This window comes from Poecilia latipinna, unplaced genomic scaffold, assembly GCF_001443285.1.
Source record: "Poecilia latipinna isolate Pla-1442-1.1 unplaced genomic scaffold, P_latipinna-1.0 Scaffold56, whole genome shotgun sequence".
Lineage (NCBI taxonomy): Eukaryota > Metazoa > Chordata > Actinopteri > Cyprinodontiformes > Poeciliidae > Poecilia > Poecilia latipinna.
In genome coordinates this window covers 191,008-211,388 of record NW_015112672.1, presented here as the reverse complement: position 1 = coordinate 211,388, position 20,381 = coordinate 191,008, and the positions used below count along the sequence as shown (strand labels likewise).

The 20,381-nt window shown below is 40.3% G+C and overlaps 1 protein-coding gene across 4 annotated transcripts in view; it reads right to left on the bottom strand.

Annotated features, from left to right (window-relative positions):
- Positions 1 to 243: 243 nt before the first annotated feature.
- Positions 244 to 20,381, bottom strand: part of LOC106960984 (putative lysozyme-like protein) — a 52,802-nt gene continuing 32,664 nt past the window's right edge. For 2 of the 4 annotated variants that reach the window (XM_015054415.1, XM_015054430.1), the window contains exons 3-9: positions 17,118 to 17,172; positions 16,846 to 16,936; positions 16,249 to 16,694; positions 13,989 to 14,153; positions 13,372 to 13,533; positions 9,847 to 9,984; positions 244 to 4,664 (exon numbers count right to left, since the gene is read on the bottom strand). In XM_015054415.1, coding sequence (XP_014909901.1) covers positions 4,149 to 4,664; positions 9,847 to 9,984; positions 13,372 to 13,533; positions 13,989 to 14,153; positions 16,249 to 16,694; positions 16,846 to 16,936; positions 17,118 to 17,172 — 1,573 coding nt within the window. In that variant the 3' untranslated portion in view covers positions 244 to 4,148. The remainder of the gene's footprint in view (positions 4,665 to 9,846; positions 9,985 to 13,371; positions 13,534 to 13,988; positions 14,154 to 16,248; positions 16,695 to 16,845; positions 16,937 to 17,117; positions 17,173 to 20,381) is intronic. The other 2 variants (XM_015054423.1, XM_015054440.1) reach the window with 1 other exon arrangement.

Genomic DNA, 20,381 nt, shown 5'->3' with positions numbered 1-20,381 from the left:
TTATTGCATCCTGCATTATTGCAAGATTGAGTTATTAATGTCAGGCTGTAGCAAAGAGGGAAAACCTCTGCTTAGCTGGATTCCCTCTGCAAAACAACAACAAAATGCAGGTAACACAAGCATGTTATAATGTGCCACTTTATTAGAAAAGTAAAAACTCACTTTAATATTTTATGAAGGGTAATATAAAACATTACAATCTTTTGCATATTTGCACTGTCACGCTATATTATATTTATTAATTTTACTTCTTTCTTTTTTTTTAAATTAAACCCTGTGCTTTAAGAACATACAACATTGGCTACAGCTGTCACAGCAGCACTGGCCCGTATTTATATTTTAAGACAATTAATAAACAGCATCTGTATCTGCATGGAAAGCATGAAATGTTTTCTCTTTTTTTCATACACAAAGTACTACGTGTCTGTGATAGCCATCTCTTTTTTTTTTTTTCTTTTTTTTTTCCGGCAACAAATATACTGTATACTGCATGTTACATTGGAACAACATTAGAACAGCAACAGAGTATTTTACACATTTACATCATCGTACTGTTTGTGCAACGAACATTTGTCTCTGTCAGTGAATAACATTGTTCAACAATGTATTTCAGATCAGTCCATTCTCTCAGAGTAAAATGCAACACATAAGGTGATAGCCACACGGGGAAAACATGGAGCGCGGCGGCAATTTCCAGTCGATTTTGTTTGAGAGATCACTTCTCAGCTGTTGGCCATTTCTCATGAGTCAGACAGACGAGCCGTTGGTGCATTGCTGATGCGAGGTTGGGGTCTGCCTGCACCCTCCGCCACCCCCCCCTGACCTCCCCTCCTCGATCTCTGTATTACTTGGAGACCCTCAGAACAGGACATCAAAGGGTCCTCCTCTGTACAGCAGGAGAAAGAGGGAGTGTCTTCTATGTGGAAAACAAAAACAAATCAGGAAGGGGGCAAGCCCTCTGGGTCCGTGTCCATTTGCACTGACGCTCATCTGGCTTTACACTAGCTGTGCATCTCTCCCCCAACCCCCCAGCCAACCCCACGCTATCCTGCTTTCCTGCTCCCTCTGGGGAAAAGAATAAACAGCTCTTCCATTTTCTCCCAATGGCTCCTCGCCATCCCTTCCTCTCTCTTTTGCTCGTTAAAGTTGTTGCTTTGGCTAAACAAAATGCTGCTTTTACATTACATGGCAAAAAGTACAACATAAAATGGAAACGAGAGATAAGTAACACACTATTTGTTTTCATCTCCATATATCAAGGCATGCACTTACTTGCTCAAGCAGAAAGGAAAAGTAGCATCAACAACATAAATATACTCTTTTCATGGCAGTGGTGTGAGCTATTTAACCAAATGTATTGTCATTAGTTAGGTTAAAAATTAAACAGCGCTTCAAAATACAGTGTGCATTTGTTTTTACATACTTTCTGACACAGTAGCATTTGTATATTTCTCTTAAAACCTCTTTAAACCCATCTTTGTCACACAGCAAGTAAATAGAATATAAACTTAATCAATTCTCCCTTTACAGTACTGCAAAGAAGTATTTACCCCCTAAACAAAGTTATTTTATTTTAGTTTCTTTGTCACACACAAATGATCAAAATGTCAATATCAGACAATGAAAACCTGAGTAAATACAAAAGCAGTTTTCTAATGTTGATTTCAGTTACTTAGGGGAACAAAACAACCTAACCAAGCGTGAAGATAAAATTTCACCCCCTTCTTATATCATTAAATATTTTTGATTAGTCACATTCGTTTGGGTATTTTTTCACTTTACGCAGCCTGACCTGATTACTGTGAGAACCAAGACAATTAGAAAATCACTTAAATAGAACCTGTCAAACACCATGAAGTAGGCTAAATGATCTAAACAAACAAAAATTAAGGTCCTTAAAAACCAACCAATCTGGAGAGGGTTGAAAAGCCATTTCTGAGACTTTGGGACCAGGTAGTCTCACCAAAAGCCATTATCCATAAGTGGGGGAAACGTTGGCCAAGAATAGTGGTGAACATAGTGGGGGTAATGAGGCAGGTTGCACCTTCAAAACCTGAACAAGTGGCCTTAGCTGATGGATTTATGATTTCTGCTCTCTAGCAAGAAAGAAATCCTAAAGGAGAAGATCCAGCCATCAGTTTGTGACCTTCAACTCAATTGACTTGGGTTATCTAGCAGACTAAGCTCATTCCTGGATTAACATTAAAACAATGTTTTGAAGGGTTGGGAGTAGATAAAAGTGGGGGGTTAGGTTAGAAACATACACTGCAACATTATCTCTGTACAGGCCCTTAATGCTCAAAAATCCTCCAATGTTGCTGAGTTAAGACAATTCGGCAAAGAAGAGCATTCTAAATTCATCTGTAGTGGTGTAAAAGACTGACGGACTACAGTAGCAAAACTAGCTGTAAGGTTTAAGACCAATATGTTTTCATAAGAGACCAAGATAGTTTTAGATGTTTTACTTTCTTTAATACTTAATATCATTTGAAAACTGAATTTTGTATTTACAGTAGGTATTTTTTTTTTTAAACTTGCTTCAAAATTTGAAAGACTGAAGTTAGTCAAAACTCCAAAAAAAAGAGAGGGCAAATCTATAAAGGGGCAAATACATTCTCCCAACACTGCATCAAGCCCTAAAAATCTTTTTTCCTGCATTCTTTTTTTACTGGTTCCCGAAGCTACATGGGAAAGACTGTTTATGATGGAAGAGAACCCAGCACAGAAACTAGAAACGAGACCGGGGAGAAAGAGATGAACAACTTTTCAAAAAGACACTAAATGGTAATATCTGTGTCCAGCTTTTTATTTTCTTTGGAGTCCAGACCCCTCTGTTACTATTTCAACCACAGGACTCAAGTCTAGTGAGCTACGTGGAGCTCTAGTTTTTTTTTTTTTTTTCAGTGCTCAGAGCAAATCAAAACTGTGCTTTAATATTCCCTTCAGGGGTACAGCTAGGCTCAGCAGTCAGGCAGTTGTCCTGTGCAAAAATACAGAGACTATGAAATAAGATGTTTACAATCCGCATAAGAAATGACACAAACTGAACAGAATGAAGCATCCTGCAGTGGTATTGAAACTCTTTCACTTCTCCATTTTCTTTTAAAAACACTAATCTCATTTATCCCTGCAGTACAGTTAAGCTCTCTCATTGGGAAATGATCACACTGGAGAAATTCTTGCACAAGCCGTTTACTGCCCTCGACCTGATCACTTCACCTTGCATGACTCTGCCAAATACGTGTGCATCTGGGTGGAGGGTGGCGTCAGCATGCCTCCATCAAGTTTGCCAAACGTGACGGAACATTTTCAACTTTTGTCTTAATCTAAAGCCTTTATTGAGCAAAGGCTCACGTTCCAATTTTATCACGAGGGCCTTTACTAGCAGCTGACACTGATGACAATTTGCAGAATGAAGACGATGACCGTAATTTACTCCTGTAATTTGCAGCGGGCCTGCAAATTACAGGCCTGTGTTTGAACAAAGCACCGCAAACACTCTCCTCCAGACGACAGGTCAGTGAGCGTCAGAACCTGTTTTATGTTTGCGTAGGTAGAGCGGAGCACCACAAATAACTGTGCCTTTAATGTGCTTATTCTCCACCCCAAGATGAGGGATATCTGTGCACCGGTGACCCGATTGCTTATCTTATACTCGGTAAACATCCACTTTCTTTGCTACTAATGTCTATTTTCATGTCTACTATTGTGTGAGTTTGCACAATGCATGCACATTTTTCTTATTTTTTTTTTTTTTTGTTCCATATATATTTTAAGAGTGTTCTTCTCAGGTTGTGAGTTGAAACACATACTCTTTCAAGAGTACAGTGTTCATATAAAAATAAAGATATAATGAAAAATGATGCACAAGTGGGTGAGTATGGCCAGGTGACACAGTATATATATATTTATATATATATTTTTTTGTTTTTCTTCAAATGTATTTGGTCCATTTTTGGGCTGGACTAGGCTTAGGCTGGTTCTGAAATGCAGACCAATCGAAGGAAGTCTGAACCTGGATTAAGACCCTGTTTGTACCTGATGTCAACACAAAATGGATCCTCATTGATTGTAGAGGGCCTGTGTCTATGTACAGCAACCTGCTTGAAGATCCATGAAATCTGGACCAGTGGATTTCTACGAGGATGCTACAGGCCGGTGACGTACATCTCCATCCCATCGTTGAAGGTGAAGATGGTGGTAGTGCCAGAAGTGTTGCCTCCCTGTTTTACATCGCTGATGGTTTCATAGAAGTTTTCCCCACCGGGGAGGCCTTTGACTGGAGGAGCAATGGGCCCTGAGCCTTGTAGTGCTGCTGGTGCTGCCTGATGTTGCTGCTGCTGCGGAGGGCTTTGCTTCTTCCTCTTCAGAGTGGCGCTACCCCCACCTGTGCTGTTATTGGTTGCTCCCTGCTCACGTTTCCTGTGGGCGTCGATACTCGCGTATGCAGGGTCTGACTCGGCCACGGGAGAGGACCAGGACCGGTCCCCCACAGGCTCGTAGCAGGGCTCCTCCTGAGAACGGGCCTGCCCCTGGACTCCTCGGCCTCGGCCTCGGTTTCCCCTGTCCCCTCCGAAGGAGCGCGGAAGGGTCTTTGCTCCGTTGTGCTCCATGGGAGGCTTTTTTTTCTGGGTTTTGCACACGATGGAGTAAGTGTCTGCAATCTGATGGCACATACAGACAGGACGAGAACACAGCATGGTGTCAGTTAATGAGTTAATAGCACAGAACTACAGTCAAAACCTATCCTGTTGTTTGCTGGTGACATATCTTGTGATAAGATTTCACTGCAGCGTTCATAAGGGCCAACGTCTCCACCTACTAACAGTGCCTCAAACCACTTGTGCCAGAGTATAGTGAGAAAAAAAAAAAACATTAACAAACTGCTGAAACATTTATAAGTAGCTGCCTCTGCATTCACTTCTTAAAATTCAACAATACTGAACATCTTTATACAATGATGTAATTTGTCAGAACACAGATAAGAATGGCTCCCCTTTGATTGATTAAATAATATTCATGCACACTACAGTTATCTAATAGGGTCTATAAAAGTGTCCCTCTAGAGTCTAGAAGGCTGCATAAAAAATTGTGGCGGGTGAAAGGAAAATCACACAAATTTTTGCTTGAAAAATGAAAATCAGTGGGGCATGCATTTGTAATCAGCTCCTATTAATTACTGCTTTGCAAATTTTTATTTTGGTCTCATCTGACAAGAGCACTTTTTTTTTTTTTTTACCATGTTCACTGCATGGTATTAGCTAATGGAAAACTGCAAACTTTTTATAGCTTTTTTCAGCAATGATTTTACTTCTGGATCTCTCTGCAACCCCTCCAGAGAGATGATGGGCTCATTAGCCGCTTCTTAGCTAAATTCCTGGCTTGGCTTGTCAGTATAGGTAGACTGTTATGTCTTGGTAAGTTTGCATTTGAGCCAAGCTCTTTCAATTGTCAAATGGCAAACTGGAGAGTGGTTCATCAGATGTTCAGATGTTGCAGCATTATTTAACTCTGCAACTTAAATTTTTCTGCAACTGTATCTCTAACCCTTCCTGTGTGTTGCTTGATCTTAATTATAATGCTCTGTAAAATAATAATAAAAAATAAGTTTGCAGCCTTCACAAAAACAACCATTTCAGATTAAATTGCACACAGGTAAACTCTATTAAGTAATAAGATTCAATTTAAACAAAATTATCTGCCCCGGGTTTGATGTTAGAGGATAAAATCATTTTAATTTGCAGTCCAGAATGTTACAAAGTTCAAGGGGTGTGAATACTTTTTCAAGGCACTGCAGAATGCACATGCTGCATTGGAGTCAGACTTAAATTAAACATTTTCTGCTATATATCGCAAGTCTCATGTTGTTTTGTTAACTATTACGTCTTAGTATATAAATATCACCGGCATGCATCATGTGATAAACCGTGTAAAAGTATACTGTTGCTAAAATGGAATATGCAAATAACTGCCTGAGCATGGATTGTGTGTTTATGCACAGAGGTTTGCACATGCATTAACAGCTCTTGCTCTTTGCTGTAACCTGACCTAATTTAACCGAGCAGGATAAGACAGTGTAAACTCTGTTATCAGTCCGTTGGATTTCTAGTCAACAACAGTTAGTTGTGCAGTGGATGAACCTGTTAAAATTTCCACACCACTGCTTTGGTAACAGGGCGACAAAGCATGGACTGAATTATCTGGACGAGAGCCAAGTTTAAAAAAAAAAAAGGCCCAGCAAAGTTTTGTTTTCCTGAATGACCTTTGTAGGTATAAGATTTGCTGTGCATGCACTGCAGGTGTTATGACTGCACGTCCTCATTCATAAATGCCGGGTTTTTTTGCACAGCGTGTGTGTATACGTGCTTGGTTTGCAGCGATAGCTAGGGTTCACAACTGAAAAGCATGTGTGAGGAATTCTGATAAACCAGCTCCGCGACCTCTGGCATTTCTGTGTCAAAATTCCACAAGTGGTGAAAAAGAGCAAAGGATTGTGGGCCGTGGTGATGTTTACCCTCATCGTTCACACCCACACCAGTAGCTCTGCTCTGCTGGGCCTGAGAAACGCTGCCTATGCAGACTCTCTTTTTTTCCACCACACATACAGATTAACCTTGTTTTTGTCCTGCCTCCAACATCATGACAGGACTCCCTTTCTTTATGTGTGCTCACCTTGCACTATATGTCACATCGATTGGTCGTGCTGGGGGGAAAGTAAATAAAGTGCATGTGACTGAGACTTCCTCTGTGAGTATCTCTCGCCGTTTCTCTGCGCTCCTTGTGTTACAGGCAGAGCTGAAGTGGAGCACGCACACACCCTGCCCCCACAATTTTCTGGTGTGACCTTTTTGGATAAACAAAGACCCCGGCATAAGCTGTAAGTGTGTGCAGACAACGTGCTGTGTGTGTGTGTGTGTGTGTGTGCAAGTGCATGTATTTATGTGGACACAGAGTGTGCAACTCTGCACAGAGGAAGGAAGGAAGTCACAAGATGATGGGGATTTCAAAACTGAGCTACAGCTGGTGAGGAAGCCTGCTATTGTATGCTTTCTTTTCTCTTCTCAGCAGACTGTACTGCTTTATGTTGTTCTTAGCTTCCAGCTCTGAGCAAGGCTTCGATAAGCAACACTTTCTGCATACAGCACCACTCACGCATCTGGTCGTGGTCGTGATTCTGTGAGTTGCAAGGATCGCAGAGTTTTCTAAAGGATCTTGCAGCAGTAGATATTCATCTGCTGGGACACGCTTGATGCAACGTGACTGGTTGGGGAGGGCAGGGCCTCCTAATAGCCACAAAGGGAGTGGAGCAGCAGGAGTGAGCACCAAGGAGAGGAGGAGACTTGGTTGGGAGTGGAAACTCAACACCTTTTGACGGCTGCAACTGACAAACTCCAGAGTATAGGGGCATGTTAGGGCAACAACAAGATCTGAAGCGAGAAAACAAAACGAGTGGGGAAAACATTAATACAGAGAGAAAAAAAATAGAGAAAGAAGTTAAAAAAGAAAAAAGAAATTGTGAGAGACTGCAAAACGCTGTCAAGGCCAGTTGCTCTGTGGTGCATTTTGACATACAACGTAGAAGTGCTCCTGGCAGTAAAGCGCAGAGACTTAACCCTTTCATTTCTACATAAATCATCCTTTTTTTTTTTTTGGGCTAAACTCATCAATGCCTTTGATAAGCTCACTAACACAATAATACCCCTTAGAACTACTGCTTTGTTATAACATGCCTTTTTAATCTGAAAGTGTTTAAAATGTTTAGTGTTTAAGCTGAGACTGGGACGCATGGAGAAGTGTGGTGATGGAGTAAAAATAAACACTTGTCTATTTTAGGGACCCCTGTGCTATTTAGACTGACTGTCTCTGACCTGTAGGCAGACTGTTTACAGCTCACTCACTCAAACATATAGAATGCCTTGGAAAAGTAATCACACCTCTTTAAAAATTTTAACATTTTGTTAATTTACAACCAGAAACTTTGATGTATTTCAATGGGATTTCACGTGAAAGACAAAGATAGACTAGAGCATAATTGTTAAGTGGGAAAAAAAGAAGTAAAATCTTAAATCTGAAAAGCAGGGTTTATATGGAGACACCAACAAGTGTTTTTAACTTTGCACATCTAGATCTGAAAATTTAGTCCAGTACGTCTTTGCAAAATAGTTCAATCTTAGTCAAATTAAATCTAGAGTGACTGTGAACATCAGTTTTCAAGATTCCCAACTGGATTTAGGTCATGTGTTAAGCACGGGGGTCTGCAACCTTTGGCTCCAGTATTATCCATATATGGATAATACTTCATTATAATATGCAATTATATATATTGCATATTATATATATGCAATATATATATATATATATATATATATATATATATATATATATATATATATATATATATATAATTGCATATTATAATGAAGTATTATCCACACACATATATATATGTGTGTGTGTGTGTATATGTGTGTGTGTGTGTGTTTTCTGTCTTACTTTCTTGTAAAACCTAAAACCACAAATAAAACATACTTAAAAAAAATCCTTTTACCAGAGCTCAAAATAATCAAACATTTTAAGTTGTCCTATTTCAAAGTGTCATGATCTTGGGTTGTTTTGTTATCTGTGTTTTCACCTTATTTTTTATTTTTTTTTGCTTTGAGTAGATCAGCCTTGTGTCTATTATATTCTCGTTCAGTTTGTCCTTGGTAACTTAGTTAGATCACGTTTATTATTTATTGAGTTTAGTCGGTCTTTGTTGCGGTTAATATTTTGTGCCATTTCTCTCTCTCAGCTTGCGTTCTGCTCTTCCCTCACAGCTGCATTCAGTTTGTAATTAGTCTTGGTCCATTATTCCAGCAATCAAACACCCCAGTAATTAGCCACCTCTTGTTCACTTACTCCTCGCTGGTTCCTTCTGCTTGCCTCATGTTTTCCGGACTCTGTTTACCCTCTGCTTTTGTAAGTTGTTTTTTGAGTTCTTTAGTGTAACTTATTTCATCATTTACCCAACGATTCCAGCTTCCATTTTGGTCCAACTTCATTCACACAAAACATTGGCACATTCATTTAATATTTTTAGCTCTAAACAAGTTTGAATTTAGTAGGATTGGGGGCAAAAATGCCTGTTTGTTAAGTTTGCAGACCCCCGTGTAAGGCTTTTCCAACACAAAAATATGTGTATAACTGTTCTGTTCACAGATGATCTATTTTAGATTGTGTATCTTTGCAGCTCCTCCAGAGTTATCATGGGTCTATTAACTACTAATGTGAGACTGGTTTAAACTACTGCACAACTTTATTATAATGCTGGTTGCTTGGTAAGGAACCCTCCCAGGAGTTTGCAGAAAAGCTGCACTCAAACTAAGACTTCACTTAAATCAAGTTTCAGTTGGATTTTCTATTTTAACTGCATAGTTTGTCTAAAACATTATCAGATGTGTGCATACATTTACATACACACACACACGCACACACACAATACTGGAGAGCAGGTGACAGCCAGCCCTGGTCTGTGCAGATATATGCTGAAGGCCGACAGATGAATGGGGGGTTGGGCGAATGAGGTCAAGGTTCAGGCAGGCCGGTGGGGGTTGTGGATCCATGTAACACAACCTCTTTCTGTAAGCAGAAACCACGTATGGCAGGAAGGTCGTGAGGCAGCCGTGTTATGACGACGTACCCAATCAAAAGGGTGCCGGCGTCGGTAAACACAGCAGAAATCAGAGACTGAATCTCCTGCCTGCTTGGAGAGTTTCCAGCCAGTCTTGTATTGATTCTTTCTTCTCCCAGCTTGTCACTAAAATCACATGTATCCATTCACAAATACACATACTGTAGGAAAACTACCTCCTTTGCAGTTGGAGGCGATGGATGCCCCGGCTGTCCGTTCTCTGCCCGGAGTGGAGGTGGGTGCAAGGTGATGATGTCGTCGTCCTCCGGAGGCTTCCAGATGTACTGCTCCCCGTTGCCTATGAACACCGCTTCCTGATAAACAAAGTCAAATGATGAGCTTCATAAAGTGCTGCTGTGAGGTTAGAATCTGTGAGCCAAGGTGCACATGCAAATAAAAGCTCTAATGTTTTAATATTTCCCCCTGTGTGAGTTAAAAGCAGATGAACAAAAACAAGTGAATTATTCATGTGTGTTTTCGAGGAATGGGCCAGTCCTGGATTGCACGGACCCAAAGTTGGATTGGATCAGGGAAACTTCAGACCATGACTAGTTCCCATTTTGTGTCATCTGGATTTGGATGTTTATGGATTGGACATTTGATGTTGTAAATGTGAAGATTTATAATTGGAAATAAAGAGAGGTAAAGTCTATTATTCTATTAGTCAAGAAGGTAAAATATAAAATATTCTGTGCAATAAGAAACTTGATTTAAAAACTACAACTGAATTCAGGTTTTTAAGTCTAGATTTTTGCTTAATTCTTTGTATTAAACTCAAACATAACATAAAATAGATAATATAATAACTAACAACATGTTTCTCTTAGCAGCACCAGGAACATTTCTTGTTCTTTCTAAAAACCAACAGTTTATGCATTATTATTTAGGATTTTTGCTGTTATAACCACAATACTCTAAAAACAACACTTTGAAACTCAGTTCCAGGCTTCACCTGCCCTGCAGGATCATTTTGACTGGAAAGCTTTGAAGAAATAGTGAAATCATAACTTTTTAGCTAAATATCCATAATCTTACATGCTCAGTCCTATTGGGATTGAAAAGGGTGCTGCTTGCCTCTCTCCTGAGGACAATGGGCGAGAGGCAGGGCACACCCTGGTCAGGTGGCCAGTCCATCACAGGCTAAACATACATTATGACATCATCTCAAGCACCATGAAATAATGGCCTTTTGGACAAAAGGTTGGTTATTTAACTGACGATCAAACAAATGTCAAAAATAGTTGTCGATTTGTCTTGTTAACAAGCATCTGACATCGGTTAAAACCTGAAATTAGCTGTCCGTCTGGCTCTTCAGATGGAGACTTCAGAGTAAGATCTGTGTAGTCATAAAAACAACATTCAATTACTGAATCACTTTTCTGTTGTTAAGCCAAAAATGGCAGCTTTGTGCTTAAATGTGTTTTTGTTTTGTTTTTGTTTTTTTTGTTTGTTTTTTTCAGTTCCTCCTTGCTCTGCGACCAACAGTTCCAAAGACATTTTATGGAAATCTGCAAACTCAAATATGACTTGCTGACAGACAGGCAGACCTAGTGGCACACAGACAGTGCTGCCAAAACATAACCTCCATTTAACTCTGCTGGTGGTGGTGATTTCTGAGAGACTTGAGGAGAGGCAGAGGTCAGATAGGAATCTGTATTCAGGAGAAATGATTGGGCCTTTCATAGATTTTAACTGCTGCACTTAGCAAATCCTGACTGACAGGCAACAGTTGACTTACTCTTTTCAATACCTTTAACATTATCTGGAAAATATTACTGTGCATGGGTGGCTTAAGACAAACAAAGATGTCATAAAAGAATGACCCAACGTGACACTTCTCTTGCAAAACTTTTTATAGCTACAGGTCTTAAGAGGAATTAGTAACCAATTAGGAACCACAAATTGGTGAACACACATGCGACTGAGGATGATTAAACTTTTATATGCCCGCCCCCCCCCCAAGCAGCCCGACTGAGTTAAAATAGCAAATGGCTTCAATATGTGCACAGTATTTATTCTCATTCAGGCTGCTGGCTACCTGTTGGCTGTTTCTAGATAGACTTGCTGATGGATTCAACAGGAGCACTCCCACCGACAGACACACACGCACACACACACTGGCAACCAGGCAGCCTGCCAAACTCTTAGATAATCCATGCTTCCACACTTTGCTCTAATAGTGTGCTGCACTGCATGATGCAAAGCGGGCAGAAGGCAAGCACACACACACACACACACACGTGGAAAAAAAACACTTTAAAGGTTTGTCACACTCATTAAAAGTTCAGGTCAGTAACAAATCACATCAGCAGTGATTTTATCCTTCATCTTAAGAGAGTTTTGGCTTTGCTTAACATATTGACAGAAAGTCATCATAAATGTATTGATTTCTTTTCATTCTTATAATTGCTTACAGCTAATAAAAAGGCCACACCCAGATTTTTTTTTAGAAAATGTAAATAAAATGGATCCCTAATAGAAAATATTTTTACAACACAAATTTTGCCTCACTTAAAAGTTGTCTATGTACAGTAGAAGACATGCACTCAACATTTGATTTGGGTTCATTTTGCATGAATTACTGCATCAAAATGGCGAGGGACGAAGGCGTTTAGCCTGAGATATGACTGAGATGTCGAGGAACCCCGGTTTGCTCTAACAGCGGCCTTCAGCTTGTTTGTATTGTTGTGTCTGGTGTCTCTCACCTTCCTCTTAAAGACGAAAAAAGAGGAAATTTAAACCACTAAAAGGGGAATTTAAACCACTGAGCAACAGTTCATTCTTTTTTCTACTTGGCCCAGGAGAGACACACTGTTGTTTCTGGTTTAGAAGAGGCTTTACAGATGGGATGTGATGGTTGTCCTGGGTATGAGTTTTTCTAGTAGCAATCAGTAAAGTACTGGTTCCAGTCTTTGCCTTGCAAATCCTGCAAATCTCACCAAACTAGGCTTTGCTTCACAACCCTCTTTAGTCTTCAGTTATCTCTGTGTTTTGAACATATTCACATGGCATACTTTTTCCTTCAACTTAATATTCCAATAAAATGCTTAGATACAGCAGTTTGTGAACAGACAGCTTTTTCACTTAAGAGAATTGAGATGTCAGAATAACAGTCAAATTAGAACAGACTTCCTCACAATTGTGTAGATCACAAAATTGCATTTCTACATTAAAAATACTTTTAAAAAATTGCGTTATGCTATTTTCTGTAAACTGACTGATTTTCATTAGCTTCAAGCCAGCTAAATTGATTGAAGTGCTTGAAATACATCACTATGTGAGCAACAAATTTAATATAAGTTTTATTTTTGAACAGAATTGCTGAAATAAAGAACGTTTTCAATGATAATGTAATTTACCGACATCTGAATATATGAAGCATGTGACAGAACAAAACAATAGTTTTTGTGATTTTATCTTACGCACATCATTCAACTCTTCTTAAAGTGAATAAAACTTAATGGGGTATCCACATTTAACCTACACTCAATACATTTGTGCTCTAAAGCTATGAAAACTGAGAACATGCCAAGACCAAACCAGTTAAATCATATTAACCTGTATGGCTAAACATGTTTGTTTGTGGACACTGCCCTCTTGTGGTCATGAGGCTCTCCTACAGCTGTCAAAATGTGGCTGGTTGAGGAGTGTAACAGATTATGTATTTGAAGAAGATATGATTTTTTTTTTTTTTTCGGTACCTTCGGGAAAGAGTGTAGATGGAACGGCTCCAGCGGCTTGCGTGGAAACTCCTGACTGCGATGTAGGGGAAGAGGACCAGCGGAGGGGGAGTCGCTCACGCTCGATTGGCTGTCTGACATGCTGTCAGCTCCATTATTCTCTTTCCGACTTAACTTGTCTACCTAAAAATTTGTATTGTGATTGACAAAATTATAGTCAATTATTTTATTGAAAAATATCATAAAACATTTCATTTCGATTGTACAAGCTAGTAAGTGATGTTGCTTGAACAATGTAGGTTGATTTTAATTTATCTTTCAAAAATATTTTGAACCAAAAGCAAACTGGAGTTTGTAGACAGTTTTCACAGCTCTTCAAAGTCTCTAAAGATAATACAGCAACTGTGACACCTTCACATAAGCCTGACGTTAATATTTCCGTTTCAGAAGTGAAATCTAATACACGGTTACAGTTACATAAGATGCATTACGACAGTCTTTAACGCTCTCGGTAGGTTTAAGGATGAAACACTGCTGATGATATCCAGCTAAATCAGTTAAATCCTCCAGCGTTTTCTTTTCAGATTTCTTCTCTCTTTTTTTTTTAAACCATAGATAAGAAATTGTTGTATGTCTACCTTTTTATACTTTCGTATGGAAGCGTATTCAGCTGCAGCTGGATCTTGATTGACCAGGGAATTCACAGAGGACAGAGGAGATCTGCTAACACCGCTCGCTCCGTTTCCTCTCCCTGCCACGGTTCCATTAGTGACGCCGTTTCCTCTGCCGTTCCCTCTACCAGCCTGAAAACAAAAACAGACAGGTTAGTCTCTCACTGATCGTTTGTCTCAAACATAAACAGAGAAAGACAACCGATGCAATGCATCCTGAATGTGCACCGATCCCACTTATCTTCGAACAAATAGAATCTGCTGGGAGCGGCAGCTCCAATATGCTTAGAACTAATTTGACTTTATTTTTTTTGGTTTTATTAGCAACAATTACAGCACCATTCTAACTTATTAGAAGCATTATTAAGATGAGTAAAAAGCCCTTCATTAAATAGTTATTTAATCACAGGAGTTTAACTTCAATTTTCCTAGTTCCTAAATAAATATGTTGACAAGATGGTTTTTTTTCTTTTCTTTTAACAAAATCATTGGAACCAAACTGTTTGTAAAATTTCCTTATGCCAATAGGCTAGCGTTTATTCTTCTGCAACAACCTTTCACTTTGCAACCTTTGCAAATAGTGGGATCTTGGTCAGTTTCTTTAGTTTGCTCATCTTCTCTCTTCTCTTTGTCAACCCACAGATTTTCTACAGAATGAGGATCTGGGTGTCAAGATGGCCATGGAAGAAGGTTGATTTTGTTTCTGATAAACCTGTTTGTCTCGGTTCCGTCATGTTTTCGGTCAATATGAAGGTAAATAACCCGGTGGCCAACCATTTTAAATGTGTTCTCATATGGTCCACAGGACTTCTATTTAAAATATCTAATTGTTTTAAAATGTTTATCAGGAAATGCACTCCTGTGGGGTTACCCAGCCAAACTCACATCTACACAAAACCTCCATCATACTTAACAGTGAGTGGGAGTTGCTTTTCCACATAGTCATTCTATGTTTAATGACAAAACTGCCGGGTCTATTTGCTGCCAAAAGAGTTCGGTCTTTGATTAATTTTAACATAAGTTGGTCCCAGTTGAAACCCCAGTTAAGCAAGCTCTACATATTTATGTTTGCAACGGCAGGAAAAGGCTTTGCTCTGGCATGACTTCCAAAATACCAGTTTGCATGTAGACAGTCTCTAATGGTTACTATGGAGACCTGGTTTCCCTCCGAGATGGCACTTTTTGCAGCAGTACTCCAAAAGGGAGATTTGGAGATTTTTTTCTTAATCTCCCTCATCTTAATTTTTATTTTGTGTGGTGGTGATATTAACACAGCTCCTTGTCTGACTGATACAGCAGTGGAAAAGTAAAATGTTTTTATAGACCAGGGAACAACAAAGTCATGGGTTAATAATGAAAAGTCCAAGGGTGCGTTTACACTGCAGCCTGAAGTGACTCAATTCCGATTTTTTTGACGTAATGTAACCTGTATCCAATCTTTTCATGGCAGTGTGAACAGCACAGGTCGGATTCTTTTTCGAATGTGACCCATATCCGATACGTATCCAATTCAAATGCGACCTAACGTCGGCCGGACAACAACTTCAAATATGTAAGCTAAGCTCCACCGTTAGCCTCCATGTTTACTTCCGCAAACACTGAGCACTTCTTCTTTTTATGGCGGTTGGCAGAACACTTAGAACGCTGACGCTATTGCGCCCTCTACTGCGCATGCGGGACACTTTCAGGTCGTTTGCCCGTTCAGACTGCAGAACGCATACAGGTCGCATTTACTGGCAGTGTGAATGGCCCCGGCAAAAAAATCGGAATTGCCAAAAAATCGGAATTGAGTCACTTCAGGCTGCAGTGTGAACACACCCCAAGAAACTTGGAACTTTTAATAATAAATAAATTATAAATGCATTTTTACAAAAACTTCTGCTACATTTATTTTGTAGCCATCATTAGTGAGCCAGGAGTTGTGCCAGTGACTGAAATAAAATCGACTTGAATTTAAGGTTGAATTTTTATTTATTTATTTTTTTCAGTTTTGTATATTTTGTAACTGCAATAAAACGTTGATTCAATTCAATTAGTATTTTTTACATTTTTATCAAATGTGCTTATAAGTGTGGAAGGTGCTGTACTACACCCAATTCATACATACAGAAAACCTACTTAAAACAAATTCAGTTTAAGGTTTAACAGTCAATGAGCAACATTTCTTTCCTCTTAAGTTACAGACCATAGACGCATCACTGCTTAATTTCTCTGTGTGTGTACGTACGTTTCCTTGCCCGTTCCCACTACGAGCTAATCCTGAGAGAGTTGGGGGGCTCTGAGTGGCTCTGACCGTCGATGGCGTGCTGCTTGATGACGTCAGCGGAGCAGAGGGCACTCTGGGAGCCGCTTCGCCTTCCCGGATCCCGACGCTTTCGTACAGACCATCGTCCAGGTAACGGGTGGGTGTCGGGTTATTGCGCAGGCCAACCTCAGTGTAGGTGTGGTCTCTGACCTCCGCTCCGCCGCCTCCACCTCCACTCCCGCCTCCTCCTCCTCCTTCACCTCCCGCCTCCCCTCCGCCACCGCCCCCTCCGCCTCCCTGGCCAGATGCCTGGGGACTGGTGGGGATCTGGGGGAGCTGGCGGCCATGGGAGGGCCTCAGGTCCGTCTGGGAGCGCCGACTGTGGAGGAGCAGGAGGTCCATACTGGCCGGGCGGCTCTTGCTAACAGCTGTACGGAGAGAGGGAAGAAAAAGAAGAAGACGAAGAAGAAGAAGGAGGAAGGAGAGAGAAAACATTTGAATATGCACTGCTGAGAACGTGTAACAGCTCGGATGTGTATTTTATTTATTATCACACTGAACCTGTTAGTTAGCACTTACAGTTTCCATTGCAGGGAAAGCGATTGATCTCATGCAGCCTGGTGTCAGATTTACTCATGGAGTTCAGTTTTGGATGCCGAAGCGTACCCTGCTGTCGCACATACACACATAGACTTGTTAATGGAGGCATAAAACATGCAAACACATGCATGTGCATCTGTTAGAAGGGAGGTTAGAAGGAAAACAGTAGAAGTGGATGGTGACAGGCATAGGAGGGTGGTTTTGGGAGAGATGGGGGGGGGGGGGGCCTGTAAAATGAAAACACGTCTCACCATATTTACAGATGTCCCTTTGTCTCCGGCCGGGGGGTGCTTGCTCTTGCTTTTTCTGACATGACATCAAAGTGAGGAAGGTCACCAGAGGCCCGTGGACAGAAAGAGAAAACACACACACACAGAGAGAAGATGGATACCATCAGCATCTAACTGTGGTCAGGGCATAGAAGTCCTTGGTTGATAACAAGAGCCCAGTCGAACAGTGAATGGAGCATGACTCTGGCTTTTTACTGAGGCAAAGACGACCTTCGTTTTCTACACGTAGATAAAATCAGATAAAATTCACAAATGTTCTTTTGTACTTTGCTCTATTCTGCCTTCAGGTTGACGACTTGTAAAACAAATGTATTCCGATAAGTGTCATGCACGCGAGCAGATCCCTGGAGGTGGCTGTAACTACAGGAAACAGTTGATATGGAGCCAAAGCAACAAGACAAAGTCAAAGAAGAAGAAGAGAGAAAAAAAAAAAAACTCTGCTGTGCAGGTGTGACTGTGAGCAGCGCTCCTCCCTCTGCCTCTTCTCTCTCGCTTTGGAGGGTGAGGCGCCCGTGCATCACGTAACACAAGAGATCCTACTGCTGTGCTGCAAAAACACAGTGAAGCAATAAATAGAATTTCAGGTTTGCAAACAGGTGCAGAGTCCCTGCTGCGTCATCCTATTATGCAAGTCGCTGCAAAAGACTGTGTCAGATCCATGTTACTGGAGCACGATATTGTCTCATCCGGCGAACTGCAACCATTTTGTACAAACATATGGTCATCATGCCCCCAGGGGGATCCTGGGAAGGTGAAGAGAGCTCCCCTGGTGATTTTCATAATAATGCAAAGAAGGGAGTTTACAGGAAATGATGACAGTGAAGTACAAAGTCAGAGAACAGCTACGATTATTATATCAAAACAAAAGTCTAAAACAGCTTTGCTCATTTGCAGACTTAGATTTTAGTTTATTTTCTTTGCAAAAGAAGTCAAACTCAGTCAGACTAGATGGGTATAGTCTGTGAACATCTCATTTTAAGGCTTGTCAAGGACTTTAAATTGGATTTTCTTCTGGAGTTTGTGCTGCGGAGTTTGAGTTGTGCATTCAGAATAACGTGAAGTGATAATTTTCTAACACAAACTCTTTTTTTATGCAGGTCAAAACGTTTAATTTTGCTTTCTTCCACGTGTTTACTGTGTTCCCCAAATTTCAAACATGACTTCTTATTGCTTTATTTTAACATCAGCTTTGTTTTGAATGTGCGACTAATAGCTGTGCTGGAAAGTGCTCAAGGTATGTAGCTGCACTCAATTTTTATTTACAAAAATAAGGGCAATGAATAAAAATGCATACTTCACTTTTAGTTTCATAACTTGTAAAAGGAAAGCTGAACCATGTTTCATTTTCTCCCCCCTTCTCAGTTATGCTACACTTGGCCTATCTGACAAAATCACAATAAACTACGTTGAAGTTTGTGGCTGAAATATGACAAAATGGGGAAAAAAAAGATAATTCCCCTGGAACTTAGAAGATTATTTTAATAGGTCAGAGAATATTTTACTATATTTATTTTGTACTTTGTATATTAATATATATATATATATATATATATATATATATATATATACATACATATATATATATATATTGTACTTCAGCTGCATGCTATTAGTAGGTCTGGATTTTATAGCAAGTTGAAAGGTTCTTCTCATTGCATTGCATTGCTGACTCTGTTTTAACCTGGATATGACAAACCAATCTGGATCTGAATCAGCACTTGACTGTGACAAACTGATTATGCACAAGAAAAGTACTCAACATCCAATACCATCCAGCAGGGAGCCTGAGTTCTATATTATTCTTTAGATGACATAAACTGGTTTGACATTTCTCTACATCCAAATATGCGTTTCCCATGGCAACACAGGCACAATGCAGCTGCTGATTGGTCCCTGAGGATTTCGAAGGGGAAAAAAAAAAAAAAAAAAAAAAAAAAGCTCCTCCCTTGAGTCTGATCCTCTTTAAACCGTGGGGTGTCCCAGTGAGCGTGCCTGCTGTGGAGTTTGCTGGAGAGCAGTGACTTCGGGCAGCTCTTGCTCTGGCTTGCCTCCCCCTCACTGTCCTGTAAGCATCGGTTCATCTCATCTGACACTCACAGCTATTAACATTCATTACTGCCACTGTGCTCAAAGTCGGGGATGAAAGAGACGGAGAGTAAATGGACAGAGGGAAAGGAAATAATGGAGGAGGGGAGTTCAGAAGAAGTAGGAAAACAGAGAGAAAGGAGCGAATGATCAGAGGGATCTGAGGGGGCAAGGGAAGATTTCAGCACATTTGCTAAAACTTTGGCTGTTATCTCTTTCTCTTTCTTTTCCAGTGCTGTGGAAAAGCTTTGTAAAACTTTAATGCTCTTTTTTTCCTCTTTTCTAACTGAAACGGAATTTTTTTTTTTTGGTGACACTATACGTTCACTAGCTGAGACAGCACACCATGCACCATGCACACTCTACACCCAAGTAGCCGGCCCTACCCTCTCTTGTTGAAGTAATTTCAGTGAAATGCTTTACTTAGTCGGTCCTTACTGGATTTGCTAGTAAGTGTTGGGTCACTGTCATGTTGCAGAGTCCGATCTGCTTCAGCTTTGCTTTTTACAGATGGTCTCACATTTTCCCTAATTCACCTGTGTCAAACAGTAGAAGTCATTGAGAGTTTTATGGCGGTGAGCCAGCCACGCCCTGCTGCAGCAAAAGATTCTCAAACCATAACCATAACACTTCCACCTCTATGCTGTCCATCTGTCTCATTGTCCTTACACATCACCCACAACATGTTTCCTCGTGGAGACTTCTGTTATCAGCCTGCTTTAAGAGCTTGCCTGTTTGGACAGCCAGACCCGGGCGTGTTGGTAGTCGTTTTGAATCACCTCCAGTTTCAGACTATTTTCCCTACAGTGGAACGGCTGATTTCAGATTCACTGGAGACTAAATCCCTCACCAGACTCATAAGCTGCTACAATCTTCTTTCTGAAGGCCTCAGACAGTTCTTTTCCAATTACCATGTTGTTTATTCTAATTTTAACAGAGAGGAGCAAACCAAACTAAATGCCCTAAGCTTAAACGGGACAAACCTCCTTAAAATCAAGTAGAGATGTTGTCATCCCTCCGTTTGTGATATTAACAATTTTAAATGTGATGGTGTCCTAATGTAAAGCGAGTTCTGCTTCACTGAATAACACAACGACTCTGTGTTGTGTTGATTTTTTAAAAAGGTGTTTCTGGGTGATC